At 34.7% G+C, this 19,252-nt stretch overlaps 1 protein-coding gene across 3 annotated transcripts in view; it reads right to left on the bottom strand.

Annotated features, from left to right (window-relative positions):
- LOC110384162 (polypyrimidine tract-binding protein 1) overlaps positions 1-19,252 on the bottom strand; it is a 348,419-nt gene that overhangs the window by 186,858 nt on the left and 142,309 nt on the right. The window contains exon 3 of one of the 3 annotated variants that reach the window (XM_049847022.2): positions 2,548-2,704. The exons of the other annotated variants lie outside the window; for them this stretch is intronic. Coding sequence (XP_049702979.1) covers positions 2,548-2,556 — 9 coding nt within the window. The 5' untranslated portion in view covers positions 2,557-2,704. The remainder of the gene's footprint in view (positions 1-2,547; positions 2,705-19,252) is intronic. 3 annotated transcript variants of the gene reach the window in all.

Genomic DNA, 19,252 nt, shown 5'->3' with positions numbered 1-19,252 from the left:
TTACCTATAAAGATACGGAACACATTCAAACAAACGCAATTCACCTATATTGCTACCTCAAATATTTCTGTAATTTCGTTCACAATATAAGTTAGATATAGATTCTAATGTTGGTAACAAGTCTTGATAATGATTAAAGATTGTCGTCAAAATTGTTGATGAAAAACGATCTGCTCATAAACAAAAGAGGCCGAAAGGTATTGCCTCCCTGATTAATAGGTAATTAGCGAAGTCATTATTTATATCTCCTTGCATTTCCTTATATTGTTTAAAGGATGATATTGATTTTTCCCAGATTATGGTTTGTTTTGAAGTAAAGCCAAAGTTCCGAGCAAAGCTTTGACCTACTAACGGGTTAGAAGCCCGGAATTAATCCAGGTTTTAGAAAGGTGTTGGAAAAACCTTTGATAATTCTGAAATGGGTTTGTTTGAACCGTGTATTTCTGGAATAATGTAAGCCGTTCATGGTAACTTATTTTGTGGGTTGTGTTTATTTGAAAAATCTTTATGACAGCGAATACCGATAAGAATAAACTGAATACTCATACATACAATCGTCGGCGTGTTTACAAAACACGGTTTGTTTACAATTGAATCCATGACTGCATATCAGAGATGAACACGTAACGATAATTAAATTCAAAACAAAAGCTGGAACAAACGGGACGTGACGCGGCCGCTGTAAGTCGAGCGTTGAGAAAAAAAGCTTGGATTTGTGAAAATATAACTTTCCCCTAACACAACGTTTTCCTACGTATTTCCTTTGCAGTCGCAGGTGAGATTTATCTTCGGATAATTGGATAAAGAACGCGTTTGCGAGAAGTGATACGAGGTGGAAGAAGGGGGAGTGAGGGGTGGCGCCCGAGAAAAAAATCGGAACAGCCAATGATGTGTTACTTTTGAATATAAATCTTTTGTTTGAATTGTATTGCCGTGTGCTCGCAATGTTTTAATTGCTATTCTTTTTGTAGCACAGATGGTTCACGTCTCTTCGACCTCTTGGTTATTGAGTTATTTATTTCTGTATTTCGTACTTGCTGCGGCAGTTATAATACTGAATTTATTATAGATAAAACTGTGCGCAAAAGATAGTATCTCATAAATGTGTATGTTAACAAGTCAAATGACAATATGCAAATCACAGTCTACGTTAATATTCACGTACCCGTTCCCCGAAATCCGCAATGTGCCAATTACTTTGCACAAACCGTCAATTACACTGACCTAATTCAACACACATTACAGCGTATAATCAACCAGAAAGTAAATATTAATAAAACTTACACTGTTAGTAAAATTATTTGGCGACCACATTAAATTAAACCTGTCAAACACAGCGGATTAAAATAAGACACAAAACAAACCGCACGTCGACCAACCTCATTTGTAATGAGCTTTACATAGTGCAGAATTAATATCGGGCCGGATAACAATACTCGCCACAAAATGTTCATTTAATATGAAAATGTACTCTACATAACCACCCGATATACGATCCCGGACCTCCCAAATATTTAATACTCACGAAAATATCTCAATGTTATTAACAATGATTGAAATTCTCGGTCACCGAAACGTTGCAAATGTCAAAGCGACTCCAACGTTGCTTTCCTGCTCTTAACTTGATTAAATTAAAAAAGAATAAACATGGTGAACCGCTATTTCATTCACATTCGTCAATAAATAAAATCACAAACGTCCAGTTAATTTCAAAGCTTGTTTATATTTTATGTTATTATAACAAAACAATCACAACACGTGGCACATTTAGTATTAAAACAATAAATAAGTAAAATATGAAGTTAATTAGTACTTTGAAATAACATTCCATATTCGACAACGAGGTAACAAAAGGGGAAAAATGAAACAGCTAGTGTTCTACAGTTGGCAAATACCGGAGCAGAACAATCAGAGAATTGAAATATTTACTGAAACTTGAACAAAACTAGGCAGAACACAATGTATGTTATGTGAAATGTTAAACATCGAGAAAACTGACTACACACAGAGTTTAGCGTAACGTAAGCGAACGAGAATGCCGTACTTTTGTGTAATTTTGTATATGGATATTCGAAAAGTGCTGTGTTGGTGGTAAGCATTTTGCGTTCCAGTTGTGTTTGTTACTTACATGTACGGAAAATGGTACAAGGCAAATAACAAGCTTAGAGATTTGAGCTTAGGTTATCGATAACTCATCGACAATTTAGTGAAATAATATTAACTAACTGATGCTGAAGCTCTGATTTTAACAATATTATGTCGTTCTTTATCTGTTTTGTTAACGAACGCATGCTCGTCGCTATCGCTACGCAAAGATGTGGAAGGTCGGCCTTAAAAAGTGGGTAAAAAAGTGCGACACACAATTTGAAATTCTAAACAAAAATTCATACATTCTACGTACCTAAACCGTATTATTTGATTTTGTTTTGCGGGCAGTGAGTGAGTGATTTAGAAATGTATTTACAAAGTGAAGCCCCAAACACACGAAAGGGTTAGCGTGGCGTAAATTGAGAGCGGTGAATAATTCATATATATTTTTGGTATTACCTTGACCATTTCACGTAATGCGACCGTCTGTCGCTTGCGCAGGAAGACGCCACGTCCGAACGCGCACTTATACTTTAGGCACTTTAATTTTATTTACACTATTCTATCAAAGTTTCTTTCTACTGGCTTCCAGCGCAGTTCAGGATAATAGCGGGTCCTGAAAATTAATTCGACACGTTAGTAAGTAAACTAATCAACTTTAATGTTTACATAGAGTTATGAAAACGAAATGCTTGTCCCAGCTGTCACAACAGTTTAGGAGAATTAATTTTATTTGAATCTCAGATGCAGTACGCACTAACTTTGAATAAGTGGTGTTTTAGTTATTTCACATTTATGCACGAGTGTATTTTAATATAAGTAAGCTTTCTAATTTCAGTAAGAATATTACTTGACTTAAGTACATAATGACGATAAATGATCACGGTTTGAGTAACATGAAACCTATAACATATGTTAGCATACAACTATAAGGGATGAAACACATAAGCTGATGATCAATCTGTTCAATTTGAATACGATTTTTCGGAATCCAGGTTTTATGGTAATACCGACTATCGCAAATAGCTCTCGCCTTCGGCATAATTTTGTAGTCACAGTAAAATATGAAGTTTTAGAGGCAGTGAGTACTCTTTGAGAGATAAACGACATCACGCTAAATCGACAGTGTAATAGCTAACCAATTTAGTTGCTCGATGCGGAAGCACGGGATTCTACTTTTTTCCTTTTAAGCGAGTTTCGAGTTTGCTCATCGGAATTAGTTTGCATCGGCGTTTGATCGGATATTCCTTTAAAAAAGTTAAGCAACGGTACCGAGTAATCTGATTTTTTTCATTTTAATTCCCGGTATACTTGTTTGAGTGTCATTGCGTTAGGGTTTGCTCTTTCAATTGGTTGCTTCTTTAATTGCTTTTTTGGCCATCTTGTTTCGAGTATTGGGAGGTAGCCACTAGCATATTCATCATTTCCTTATAGACGAAATTAAGAACTTTTTTTGTACTTTCCGCAGTATATTTTTAGTAGTACATACATATGCGTAAAAAAGCGATACGAAACTTTGAACTTATTTCTTTATATACATTTTTCAGCGTTTTTTGCAAAAAAAATCGGAGCGTGCAAATTACTATGTTAGCCATAGATAACTGCATTTACTAGTTTCCTACATAGCAGGTTTATGTTAGAGTTATTTTCAATTAAATTCTGAACCAGCTTGTAACCGACGTAGCTTTTCCATTAAAACAAAGCATAATTAATATTTTAATTGACCAGATTAATTAATATCTGAGTCTGTATTGTATTTTTAAATTAATACGTATTTATTTCCTCGTTAAATACTTACGATTGCTATTTGCTGTAAATTAATTGGTTTTGAGAATCCCAAGTTAAAAGCATATTATAAATGCAGGTTGATAATGATACCTTTGCAAAATGTAAATCGTATGAATAATTTGTGAGTAAGAATTTTCAGTCATAAATGTAACATGTTTTCAGAAGCAGAATTAACTTTAATTATTTTATTGCTTCTTGCAAAAATTTCGATATCGAAAAACGACTAATTCAGAACGATAGCATTTGTTTAATATTTTCGAAACTACACTCAAACCTAGATCAAAGATGACTAGACTAAATAGCCATGTTACTCGCTGCAGAAGTCAGTAAGGCAGAGGTTCTACGAGAAACACTAGAATTTCGATGTTCTGAATATATATGTCACCGTAAGATTACAAACATCGTTAGATTACAATCTATCTCGAGAGATTGTAAACTGTCGAATGATTGTGAACCGTAACATCTGATTGCAATTTAACGCATTATTTTTCGCTATATTATAATCTATCGATGAGAAATTGTCAAATTGTCAACTGTCCGAAAGCTCTCCCTGATTGGTCAGTCTTTTTGTAAGATCGACCAATCACGACCAGCCGTTCTGTTGCCATGGAGTTCCCGTAGAGTTAGGAATGAAATAGAGGTGTCAGTTAAATAAAATAAATGCTCTAATAAAATTGCTTTAGAAGGGAATATTTTTGTTGTACACAATTAGAATAAAAACAATAAAGGATAATACAAAAATACATGGATGAGTACAATTGCACTTTACTTCTTTATGTAAGTAAGAGTATAGCACTATAGATTTATTTCTAACTGCCGTAGTAAAATTTTCCGCCTTTCCATGATATTTTTAAACTGGAATTTAATACAACATAAATATAATGTAAAATAAATAAGTAAAAACCTGTATAGTTTTTCGTACAAACAAAATATTTAAATTAAGTTTCTGAGAATTCCCCGTATGTGCAGGTATTTATATAGGATTTTAAGGCATTAAAATATTTCGAACAAAGCTTTTTGGGTTTTCCTTTGATTTTTATTAAAGTAGGTATGTTCTTTGTGTCATGTAGAATAATATATTATTTACCAATTATTATGTATCATACTACACCTACTTAAAGTCATATTGAAAGAACGAAATAATACTTATTTTAATAAAACTACATATTTCTGCTGCATATTCATACATGAGTATTTTTTTTAATTCTTCAGTAAGAAAAATTTATAACCTTCTACTTTCAATTTGTTACTATAAAAGCTGAAACTAAAGTCAATTAATTTAAATATTTCTATAAATATTACCTTCATTTAATACGTTGTGACTTAATTTACATTTCTTAAGCACAATTTATGAAAACTAATGTCTTTACTTAATATACTAATGTATCAGACTGCTTTGCAATAACGTCATTAGAACCATAAAATATTGCTGTGTCTCTACGGAGCATTAAATTCTTTTTGACATCACCTCAGCAGCCAGTCTATATCAGTTTCAAAAGTGTCTTATTCTTTTTGGATTGCCAAATTAAATTAACAAAACCTTTGATGACGAAAATGCACACACAACAGTTACAATACCTATGTATTGTAGTATGTAAGTAAGGCTAGAAGACAAACACAACGTTTATCCTGAATTTTCAGCACAGGAGCAACTCACGTACAACCCACGAGAGGTAACTCTTCAAAGAATTTAAATTAGTAAAACAAGGGTTCCAGCAAAATATATGATTTTAGCAAAGCGTATTATGGATACGACAACACAATTTTCCTACTAAGGAAACTTTTGAAGAAGTTGTTACATTAAAAATTTAAAACTTGGTGGGAACAAGAACTGTTGAATTTAGTGAGTGTAGAAAGGTACCTATAGGTACTCTCACAGGATGTATGTAAACCTCACTTTAGCTACTTCTGTAAGGTATTATATTCCGTTTTCATGTTACCCGTTACATATTTTTAGCCAAACGCACAAAAACAAAACAATATTTCCATTTACGAGTAACTACACCAATTTTATGCTGAAAAAGATTTTCATTTAGAACATATGTACTGTACATGTTTCCATTTATAAAAGCTTCCTATATTTTTTTAGGGAAAATATTTTTGTACGTTAGTTTAGTGTTTATTCAGTGCGGAATAAAAAGATGCAATTTTTCATAGATTCCGGTCGTCCCGGGTATCGAGTGAGCAAGTTTTTATGAAATATTTATCGTGGACAATCTTGCGACGGAGTTCTTAATCAGGGCGGGATTAAGTCGTCTTGACCCGGCAAGTCTGAGCAGGTTTTAGTCACAATTGCCGGAACACTTCCCGAACGGCCCGGAACGGTGAAAGCGGGATTGAAGCGTGACAAGCATTTTTTTCAAGATTGTTTGCCGCCAGATATTGCTTTGTTTAAAGGATAAATGCTGCCTCTAAAAATAGCTTCATACCAGCACTTTTTTATACATTTTATTTAAAAATACCGCTGTAATAGTAGTAACTTATGATGTTTTTTTTAAGTGGAAACACCACGGAAATACTAATAATATATCGGTTAACCGATAAACCGAGCAAAGCATTTTATCGGTGGCAATCTTTGTAGTTAAACAGTGGGGGATTAAGTCATTCCGGCGGTCGGAAACGCGCCGTCCGCGCCGGTTCTACTTAGAATTACTGGATGTCTTGCCCGATGAGTTGCATCCGAACCGCAACACTACGGCATGTTTGACAGGCTACGTAATTATTGGTGGATAATACGAAAAAATATGGGATAGAAAATAGAATTGTAATTTTATTTAATTCAGTCCCCGCATGAGTTATCAAAACGAAATAAATAATCCCAGACACACGAAAATATCAAAACAAAAGTTTTGAAACACTTACAAACGAACCAGGTTATATTATCGACAAGGGGTTCATACGGCGCATTGTATAACTTTCACGTCACAATACGGGTAATAAAGCATTTTTCCGCGACGGTGGCTGACAAAAAACGAAAATTTTAATTGGCACCGACAGTAATATAGTCGGAAACATTCATTTGTTTTGTCCCAATTCACAACACTCGAGCCGGCGGGTGCCTCGGCCCTCGAAAAAGGCGCGTACGAATTGTGCGTGGAACGTTACTGACACGCGAAACCCCAATTACAGTGAGCGTGGTGTTAAAAATTAATTTATATATTACCTCGCCCTTTTAACTAGCGATAACACCCCTAAAACGTTATATATTGCTCTTTTTACCCGACATGTTACCAAACTATTAGAATCAAAACAGAAATGGATTACCGCCATTTATAAAATGACGAGCGAGGATTGGATAGTTTTGATTTATGTCGTGTATTCAGGCGTTTAACTAATACGGCTATCATGTTACGTCAGTGTTTTAGTCGAACGTATGTTAGTTTAGCATGTTAACTGTCGGCTGGTGGACAGAAATAATTAGGCTCCTATCAAAGGATTATAGATAACCAGATGTATATTAAGAGAAATGACTACATTGGATGTTGTAAGCAACTTTTATCACTGCTTTTCTAGTCTTACATTTCCTTTTGTTAACCAAGACAAAAAAACACGATTTAATAAAAGGAAAATATTAAGTCACACAACTCATAAACATATAATGTATTGTTTATTCATATCCATGGTTGTCATATTCCAAATATTTAACTTTCAGGAAAAATAGTTGGTTATCTGAACATAACTTCCCCTCACTGGCTTACATGACGTTAAGCATAAGCTTTGCCGAAGATTCCTTTATACTTCCAAACAAAACACAGTACAAGTAGAATCACAAAGCCATAATCTTCTTCGTTACACCGGTCAACGGAACCATTGATCTGAAGAACAGTAAGCTGTCCACAAAATGTTCCCCACATAAAATAATAACGCAACATTCTCTCGTTAAGTGTTGTTACGTTAGAAAAAACTTTCACGACGAAGTCAGTTAAAAAGAGCTATCGCCATCAATTGTCACCTGTAGGCAATAAGAGGGAACGACACAAACTTACCTATTGGGAGAGCCCTTTATTAGAAAACTTTTATCCGCGTTATAGAAGGCATGGAAAAATAAAGCCGCGGTACGTGTTACAAATAAGACATAACGGCTGGACTAACAACAGGATTAAAGTTAACGATAGGTCACTATGAACGACTGAGCTTAGTGGCGTACGATTGGAATAAACTGGAGTTTGTACGGCTAGTAGTTAGGCAGGAATTGACTGTCCCGCTACTCGTTAAACTTGAATCGTTTTCGGATAAAAATTTCGGTTTTCATTCCGAGAAAAAGGAAGATTGAGATTGAACAACCGATTGCGCTGTTCTTCACATTAGCAAAACAAAAACAGAGAAAGAAAAATTGCTGGTTATTTTGTATGCCTTTGTTAAACATACCCTTGTGCATATTAAAGTACATTGTGTACTTTAACAACAGTTCTACATAATTAAAGTGATACGGCCCGACATCATGCATACAAGATAAACGGCCTACATCTCTGCTTACCCTTCTAAGCCAACAATCCGTTCAAAGCTAGCCAGCTAATCATAAGATTAGATAGTTAGCAATTAGGAGGGCGAGCTGCTCGGAAATTACATAATTTCAGGTCAGCTCAGTGGTCCTCCTTTGACGTCCACGTTGGCAACCACAAATGGAGTGTATTACAATTAATGCTTATAAATTGGACTGTCAATACGTACGTTGCATGCGATGGGCAATTCCCTGGGCAGCAACAGGCCTGAGATGACATATACCATTTAATTGAATGTCTTTAAGGCGCTGCACAAACGTAACAGTGGCTACCTATGTATGTTCCGTAGCGGTGATCGCACACAGTTGCCCGTTTACTACTGTTGGATTAGCGAGTAAGGTGCAGAAATTAAAGCCACGGTATTTTGAGGATAACTCTTTTATTGACTAAATACCGTGGCTTTAATTTCTGCACCTTACTCGCTAATCCAACAATTGGTGACCCCGACGTGATCTGTATATATTTCGACGTCGCAGCCCTCTATTAATCGGCGAAAGTGTTTTACAGCTGTATACATGGCTAGCAGCTCGCGATCGTATACACTGTATCGGCGCTGTGTTTCGCTCATCGCCTTCGAATAAAATGCTAGTGGCTTCCACACTTTGTTCACTTTTTGTTGCAGCACAGCCCCAAGGCTGTAATCTGAAGCATCTGTCATAATGGCGAGGGCACTTCCATGAACTGGATGTGAGAGTATGGTAGCCTCTGTGATGCTTCGACGGCACTTCTCAAAGGCTTGCTCTGCTTCCGTTGTCCACTCGATCGGCGTGTTGTCATTATAACACCTGCGCGATGACGTCAGCTGTGATGTCGCGAACCGGTATTGCCTCGGGCAATTTGAATTGCGCACCGGCGCACCGACATATTAATAGTGTGCGAGCAGACGGCGCTATACGTTGCGCACACGCCAGAGCAAGATGGGTGCAGTTCACTCATTGGTCAGTTGCATTTTCGACTGCGGGTGATATGCCGTAGTGCGAATTCTGTTGATTCCCATACTACTGTTTGCTACTGGTCTTTGGTTACAGATAGTTTCTGTGTCGCAGGTCAGACGAAGTTTGTTTTTGTCAATCGTGAAATGAATCTAGGTATTAAAAAAAATACGCAAGTATTCGAAGGGGGTGTATAATGTCATATGGATTAAAAAAAAACACCACATTCATTCAGTTGCTTGTTTCTGCCACAAAATACAATAGTGTCCACGTTTGCGCCCTGCCTAAGACATTATAGGGATGGGATAAAACATTTCTTATGTAGATAGAAAAACATCAGGATGGAATCCATGATAAGAAAGATTAAATCGATTGTTAAAAATTCGGTCCGCTCGGTCTTTTCATTGCAATGTTCTTAAGATTTTTGTAATATACTCTATCAAAAGACACGATGAAATAAGCTCGAATTGAAAAAGAAAGTTATCCTGTTTCCTCTTTTTGGAAATCGTCGTTTACTGGCTCTAAAATGTTCGTACTACTGAATAAATGTTTTGAAAGCCTTGTTCGAATACAAGAAAAACATCAAACCAGATTTTCAATTAATACAATTTGGAATGAACACACTATTTTCATTGTACGAAAAATACATGACAAGTGAAAAAACCCCGTCTACAAACAACCTAGTTTTATTTCACCCAGAATAAATATTGCAATTTCAATATTGCACGTCTAAAAAAACATTGCTGTTGTTCCGGAAAAACTGTAAATGTAATTGAGATGCTCTCCGTTATAAAATAACTATTTGAAAACAAATGAAACCCATTCGTCGGTAGAAATAACTTAAAAAATAACAGGCACATCACGGTATCGTTTTACCGTTGTATTTATTTTGCACGAAGCAAAAACTGGATGCACGTTTAATATACGGAAACCGTGTATTAAAAAGCCGCATGTGCAAATATATTATTTACTCTGTGCTCTTTGATTAACCAATCGAATTGATTGCCAAAGAGAACGCGAACTATAATATTTGAGTTACAAAACAGGTAATGTTGGAAATATGGACATTTATTTCGAGTTTGTGTTACTTTCATGATGACGTCCACTCTTAATTACGAGCTTCATTTGGACTGCCAATTAACGGATAATGTTTGATATTCTATGCGTTGTATGGCAGATTGGTGAAAGCTATTTTAGTACAAAGGAGTGCCATATTGCTTTATCCTTTATCCTATACGGCGCGCTAAATGCGCTGTTCGTGATTAATTTTCGCCCATTATTGATATGGCAATTTTTTTTCATAATATATTTTGTTTCCTCCTTACCTAAAACAGACCTTCACCTAAACTAAATGTTGAAGATATTAATTATGAATACGGTTACTAAAATAGTTCTCGTAGGTCTAGCCTATACAGTGAAGGTTGCGTCTAAGACTGTTTATGTTCTGAAACAGATTCATGTCAGGAATATTAATAACCATCAATAGTACCTACCTACTTATCATACATACATAAAGCAATTTTAATGTTTCCATAAAATATTGTATGAAGCGGATATTCTTCTTATCCGTTACAGTAGGTTTACCAAAATTAACTCGAAAACTGCTTAAAGCATCCTACTTCAAGGCACCGCGGTTACATTTTATTAGTATCTTCAGCCTGACTTCAAACAGCCGACAAGACGAACGTGAACACTGAACAGTGTTTCAGTTGGTCGATAAATATAAATATCGATATCGACAAAGGCGAGGCTCGGGAGATGACGGACGGGCGGCCATTAAGCAGTAAACGCTTATTGCGTTGCCGTGACGTTTATATTGTTCCTTAGATAAAGCCCTGTTATTTAGAACAACACTAATATTCAGGTTTTTTCTTCACCACCGTCCCTCCTTATTAGACAGATCTGATGTACCGGCAGTATCATTTACATTGAAACGAACCCCCTTTTTTGTAATTCTTCTCATTGTTACACTTTATGAAGGTTTTCTAAAGGTTTAGGTGCAATAATGGTTTTATTTAAATGTCTTTTGTAATAGCTTTCGCTGTCTCGCTTGTTATGTGCCTTTGGTAATTAGATTTGCTTTATAGAATATTCTAGTTGGTTTGAAGCAAAGTTTCGTAAATTAAACTTTTTATGAAATGTTTCAGAATTTTTAGTGGCTAATTTTATAATTTGGTGCTGAAGGGTTAAACTAGTAAAAGTTGTGCGTTAAAGCTAGCGTGAAAGTTATTTAAAAGCGTTATTAAAACGCAATTTGAATGATTCGAACTAAAAAATATTATTCATTCTTCAAATACGAACTCGAAAATTTATTTCGGACGAAGTACCAACATAAAAAGATAATTAAGCTATTGAACGTTAGTTTATTAATTAGGTACCATTATCTATTTAAACCCATATTTTTATACCACAAGCAAAATATGGATAACAAGCTCTTTAAAACTACATCAAGTTCTCGATTCCTGAACAATTGACTGGACTCCGTTAAGTTCTAAGTCTCATATTTCATCGCTTACTTAGACTTGGGATTCGTTAAGTCCCGTCTTATCTATCGCCTTAGGTCTGAACTTGCTACAAGTATTTGGCGTACTTAATTATACCAGTCAATTTGTTTGTTGTATCGGCTTCAAGGTTACATCTATACAAATCTATAGGTACTAATATTATAAAGAAGAGCTTATTTATTTGAAAAACTACTCGATATTCCAATTTCAATTAAGTAATATATCGATTTTCGATCTATCGATAATTTATCAAGGAAGACTTAAGGGTATATTACTTTCTCGGGACACGGGTGAAAATAGTTCAGTAATAAATCTATCTGTGTACTTAGTTATTCCTTTTTCACTTTCTTTCGATTTAATAATTAATTGAAAAATTAAGATCACGTGTTGAATTTTTACAATCTACAGATTTACCAAAGTAATTTCACGAAGTAAGCTAAAACCAATAAAAGATAGCTCAAACACTCACTTTTGCAAAATAACACGAAGCTTCACTCTGTATCCATTACAGTTAGTCTTTATTGATCCTTCTTCTAGAACTGAAGTAAATACCGGCTCATTTATTTAAGATGCAATACATTTTATTTTATATCAAGTGGGAAGTATTACCAAGTAACGTATAACTTCGTGAATATACAAGTACCTACAGGTATTTGCGGCTTCAGACAGTTTAAAAGTTGTTGGTTGGTTTATATGAAATGTGATGTAAACCTTCTCTGGGCTGCACGAAAAAAGTTCTCGAACCTTCGATGCACTCACGTGTAACTTCATCCGTTACTGCGACTGGGTATCGGTTTAGTTACTCAACTTGAGTTAGGCTTATTATTGAGTTTAGTTTTTTTATATTAATCCGAAAAACTGATATAAGCATGTAATGCAAGGTGGATTTAGTGTAATGACCTAGTTTAGTTCATTTACTTATCACAAATCTAAATGTGAACAACTACTGCCAGTATCCTTAAAGAAAAACACCGTAACTCTTCCTAATATCATACTCATTGACTACCAGACCAATATTTCATCTTTGATGCAGTAAATAACTTACTGAAACCCATGCTATGAATCTTCAAAATAAACAGACGAGACCAGTTACTTGAAAAATTCATAGTTTCTTAAAACATATTGTTAAAGTGCGGCTCTTCTTTATGACTTTCTCCATATTTTCTTAACTGTCTCGTTCAATATGTTAGCTTTGGAAAATTTACATTGCATGCAAGTTTTAAAGGTATTCGCTAGAGGTGGCAGTTCAGCGTATAGAAATAATATGTTAAACGTCAGGTTGGTTTTGGCGCGACCGCTTTCAGTAATGGATATCAATTACATGCACTGAAATGTGTAGTGGTGGTCTTGAAATGGTGGTATGACATGCTCACTTTAAGTGTGAGAAATATTTTTGTTACCGACTGAAAAAACAATGTAATAAAACGGAGAAGATGCCTACTGATACCATGTGTACACATCATTTTCGTGTATTACTTGTTGTAGACACTAACTAGGTATATAAAAATGCCTCTTTTTTGTAATTACACACGGTCAAAGTCAAAGACTGATTGTATAAATTCTGTGAGCATTATTACATTTTAAAGCAATCGGTCTATTGTCCAAGTTCGGTAATTGTGGCGTTATTCTCCAGCTCAGACAGAAACTACAGTAATTAATAAAGATGTTTAGCTTTGTTCAAAGCGTTTTAGAGATATAGTTGGAATTGTTCGTTTGCTTGCCATCACCTTCGTGAAAATTCGGCTGGGACTATCCCAGTTTTAACATTTTCTTTATTATTCCTTTTATATGTATTGAACTCGTGTTATACCTATTATTTAGATAATATTATAAAGAATAAGGGATATAATGAACTATAAAGGGCTGCTGGCAGTGGTTAAAATATAGAAAACTCTCATATGATACAACGTGAAAGTGTAGCTTCTTTAAATATATTCCGCCATTGCATACCAGCCTGGTTACAAAAACGTGATCCTTGAAGATTAATTATATCAAATATTTAAAAAGTATTGATATTCTCGAGTTTTTAGTCATGCCAAGAGGCTTTTAACTAAAGTTAAAATTGATGGTATACCAACTAATATTTCTAACAAACTTTTTGTTTTCAGATACACATTCAATAATCAACTTGATAAACTAATAAAACGATATCCGTGCCGTGCTCCATTCAAATAAATAAACAATTTTCAAACTGCATCGGAGAAAAACTCGTCAAACATACTTGTGCGAGCCGTAACATATTTCTTACTTTACTTACTTAGTACTTACAAACAGGTATTAGTTATAACTTCATAACTCTCGGTAACAACTTACATAACAAGCATCAGATTTAATTCCCGTCTACTTAATACTTAGCTTCAATAGAAACCAGTAAGCGTATGACAAAAGAGTTTTTAAGTTCAACTGTAAATAATTTTGTTTCTAGTTGTAGGACAGTTTATTTTTTTACAATAGAATTATTAACTCATTTTGTTTACCTATTCTTCATTTGTTTATTTACCGTCCCAGAACTGAGCAAAGGCCTATTCTTAAAGAAACATAGTGAGTTTTAGTCAGCAGCAGCCTTACTACAAAAACTTAAACATCTATTGAAAACTCGCCTAAAAAAGTGTGACTGCAAAACGGACCTTATTTCAACGTCATAATCTGACATGTTTTAAAGACAAGTGTTCAACAGACGTTTAAAAGTTTTTGTTGTAGGACGGTAAGAGTCTGACATCCCCTCCACGCTGCACCCACAGAGGGAGAGGTCATTTGATGATTTCCCATGAAAAAGGTGTCTCCTTATCCTTATTATTTATGCTTATAGGTCTTGTGAATAGTGTATGAACGAAGAGAAAGGGTAAAAGCGCCCCATTTTTAACATCGGGACTTGTAATATTTCCCTCAAAGTTATCTAACTACACTAAGTACGCAACGAAAGCTTCCTAACACACTGAACAAGAAAAATAATGATATAAAAATAAAACACATTTAGCTTACGCCACATAATAACACAGTTAACATGACAACAGACGTCATTAAAGTGATTTGCAACGACAAAGTGAAAGATTATGTGCGGGACAGGCTGAATGTGGCATTATATTCGAGGCAAATCATACATGCAGGCAGAAAGGGTATGTAAAGTAGGTTACACACTACAGTTTTGATATTTTTAGATCCAATTTACAAAACTGCAAAGAATAAAAGGCACAAATATCTTACTAAACTATTTGTCACCAAATATGGGTTTGCACTAATTATTTAATTAACCTCAACATTTATTAACACAAATTTGTATGCCTATAATAATAAGACTAAAGGGAAACCCGTTCCAATTATATCAGTCTAATTAATAAATAACTATTTCTGTTAATATAGTCAAATCGAGAAACATGTTATTTAATGTGCTTCTGCTAGTCTTTTTTGTTCTCGTTTCTTGTGATGCAATTTGATTATTAATTAATAATCAAATGAGTATTCTCATCACCATTTAACTAATTTCAACAACAAAGTTTTTTAGTACTTCAATGCAAATCGGACCCAACTTTCGAGCCTACAAATCCATTGTCTGCGCACACCCTAAAGCAGAGGAGCGCAGTTATCAAATCCATGGAATTGACATGAAATGAAACATGTTTGTACGTGGCGCTATGTGTGAATGGTTTGTGCCTTTGATGGCAAATTGGTCGTGCCGTGGCGTAGTGATACCATGTCGTGTTTAGAGCAGATCAAAGTACGCAAAAATGGCATCGACATTTTTCTGTTGGTAACTAGTGAATATATGATGCAGTGATTGTGGGCTATTAATATCATTGCTTTCGGAGATGATATGAATCATTATTTGGGAAATTAATACTTATATTGTATTTTAATTACAGTTTCTACCCATTAATTTTGTATTACATTTAAATGCAACTTTTAAGCCTCCCCCCATCCCATCTCCATCAATTCGGTAAATACATAAATAAAACTAGTCCAACAGATTATTATTGGACATTACATTAAATTTTCATATTTTTCGATATTTTCAGCACTCAGCACTTATACCTGCGGCTATAATCCGTTACAAAACCCATTTAATATTCACAATTTAATGTCCATTGTGCTTTTGAACAAGCTTTTATTTGCCTTTCAATACAATATAAATTTTGCAGCAAACCAGCGTGAATTATAAATGAAAAAAGTGGGATATTACAAAACAAACCACATAATAAGGGCGGGCGCGCCGCGAATATGAGACAATAAACGACAAAGCTGTATCGTAGCGGTCTACGTGGCGCTTCCGTAGCAAAACTCGTAGGCGACTACGCCGTAGCAGCGGGATACATCTAATGAGGGCACTGATATTGTACCGCTCAGCCGGCGGCCGACTCAGGCGGCCTCTATAAATTGGTTTCATGCATATTTATTTATTCAAATATGTATGAATTGAAATCTCCACGACTACTGAAATATGGGACTCGTGGACGAAAATTGAATCAACAGGGTAAATTAAGTTGACAGGCGCAGGAATAGTGTTTGAAATATAAACTGTTTTAGTTGAATAAGAAGCGTAACTTAAGAAAGTGCTCTCGTGGCATTATTCAAAGTATTCTTCATAAACTTCGCCTTCCAGCTAGCGAACTGCGAACAACAAATTTTTCATATTTTGCTCTTCTGACGTTTGGGGAAATTGGTGTTTAATGAGTAAACTTATGCATCGTAGCTTGCACTAATCTTGTTTTTTTTTTTTGTGATAATGCACTTTTAGAAAAGTGCACATGTGTTAAAGTTGCAGCTTAATAGTTTTTTGATGACTTCGCCCGGTGCAAAATTGAGCGTGCTCGAGTCGGTATAAAATACTTTGAACTTTCCGTAAACCGGTTTGTTTGTTAAATTTTATTTGGTAATGCGGTGGCATGGCGACGCCGTACTTCCTTACAAATTGGGGGATTTCAGACTACGAGTTTTTCTCAAATATTTTGGATATATGCTTAATCAACTTCTCGTAATCATATATCAGATAATACAAAACACAACAATTAATTGAATACGCGCTGTTCAATCGTTCAAAATATAAATAATCATACATCTCATTTCACAAATAATATATTCCGCCTAAATTACTGTGTACAATTTAACTGTAGCAACAAATCTAACAGATAATAAATGAGGCGAGTGTCTCAAAACTGGAAACTAATTAAAGTCGGCACGGCACGAATCAATACTTATAAATTAAGACGGTTTAACTTGCAAAGGTAATTGGGCAAAAGTTCATCTCAAATATTGACTGTGGAATGACGACAGAACGCTGAGCTAGTAATTCTTTAAGGCACAGTTTACACTCTCGGCTCATCGTTATTCGTCTACACTGAATTGTTAACGGCGAATTGTCCTCGTTCATTCATTCTTTGTATTAACATTTGGAACAATGAATCAAGACGTTTTGGAAGTTTGTGGATTCCACAATTGCCATGAAGCGGGGGAAACCAAGAAAATACGGCTTATGGAAATACTCGATGTCATTCCTCTGATTGATTTATTTTTATTAGACTGATGAAACGTTAAGCGAGACAGCTTTTGTTCAAGACAAGCGATCGAAATTTCGTGTGAGATTCGCTAAATTAACTTCAAATCAGTATTTAACTGAACTTAATTTCCAGTTACTCATTTAGGTAATTTCCAAGTTGAGTAAACAGTATAAATGTATCTTAACGATGAACTTCAATGAGTAGAAATAAGATAAATAGATATCTTCATCGGGATTGATAAATGAGAGATTTTAATTATTCACTGAAACTCGTAGATTACGTTAAATATTTATAGTTAAACATTTTCCGAAAAGGATTCTTGCGTTGTGGTTAAGGCTCTTTTGATCTACTTTGTTATAATATTTAAGTTAAATAATTTAGTTTAACTCAAGTGGTTAACTATTAATTAAATTGGGTTTATCCTTTTCTTTATATAAATTAAAATAATTTGTTAAGAAATAATTGAAAGGTCGTTAAAAAAACTAAAAGAAAATCTTTTAATCCTTTTGCTGGCAACATTTCAAAGGAAAAAATATTCACATATTCCTTTTTTGGCTTTGTATTTTTCACATACCGCAAATAATGGAAAACCTTTTGATACCAACGTTCCTGGAAACGTATATTACATCCTTATAGACAGGATACAGTATCTGAACTGATTTCTAGGAAATTGTCATTGAATGACTTTATTCAATACACTTACTTTATTGTACCCAAATATAAAATGCTACATATTGACCACAGTTTTACCCATATACCTAGACCTAACTATTCATTCATAGATAATATAATCCAAAGGACATAAAAAATATGTTAGGTATGGATACCTACAAGGTTCAACCCTTTGTATGCCGGAGCGCAAATATAGGCGAGAAATAGTTGATTTTCTATTGTTTTATAATTGGCGGCATGCAAGCAGTCAATTTAAGTATTAAGGTACATTACTTTTCACAAACCCACGTTGTCATCAACGCCACAACTTCGCATATCAATGACATGTCCCATCAATTTACTGTATTGGTAATCTCGAAACGTTCCGTTGTACATTAATTTCGCTAATAGTTTGTTTTTGTTCAGGTGTTGCCATAAGCCGATTATGGACAGTTATCAAATATAGCTCATTAATTTGACCGGGTTCCGTATTAATGATTGCAGTCACATAATTGTAACGACAGTTTAATATTGTTCATGTTTGTTTTATTCGTGTTTTCGTGGTTTGTACGTGTGTCCCCGCATCTCTTGAGGGTATTATGTATGAATATTTATTATTTGGTTGTAGCGTGTTTTATATTTCCGTGATAGGTGAATAAACGAGTTTTTCAGCCTTCCAAAGTCAAAGTCAAAGTCAAAGTCAAATCATTTATTTCATTTAGGCCTTTACAAGCACTTATGAACGTCAAAATTATAACTAAGTTTGATTCTAGTTCCTAATGTGGCAACTGGAAATTAACGACGCATATAGAAAATTATTGCTGCTATCGTACCCTGGTCATGCAATACAATAGCGCATAATTTTGTACTATGCAATGAATATGTCTACAATAAAATCTGGTTTGATAAAAATTCGAATTGCATTCGAATAAAATTCTTTCCAAACATAAATTTATCAGTCCATGTAAACATACCTTTACGAAAGTAAGCGCCGACTCTAAAAGTTACCTTATGTTCTTTCGCTCACTTCATATTATTTAGCTTTGATATATTCGCAATTTAAGTTGCCTGAAACTCGTTGGAGAGCGTTCAGATTAAATTGCATTTTTTTCTACTTACCAACGAAAGCAAACGGCTTTATACTGTAAACAGAGGTTGAAATAAGAGTAAGAATAAATTTGTGTCGCCGAATCAGAGTGAACATTGAAACATTTCACTCAAAGTGAAATGTTTAGAAGTTAAACTGAAGATGATAGTATTAAAGTATCTTAGCATACCTTGTTAGAAGATTCTGT

Source organism: Helicoverpa armigera, chromosome 4 (assembly GCF_030705265.1).
Source record: "Helicoverpa armigera isolate CAAS_96S chromosome 4, ASM3070526v1, whole genome shotgun sequence".
Lineage (NCBI taxonomy): Eukaryota > Metazoa > Arthropoda > Insecta > Lepidoptera > Noctuidae > Helicoverpa > Helicoverpa armigera.
The sequence above is the reverse complement of the archived record's forward strand: the minus strand, read 5'-3'. Positions and strand labels throughout refer to the sequence as shown.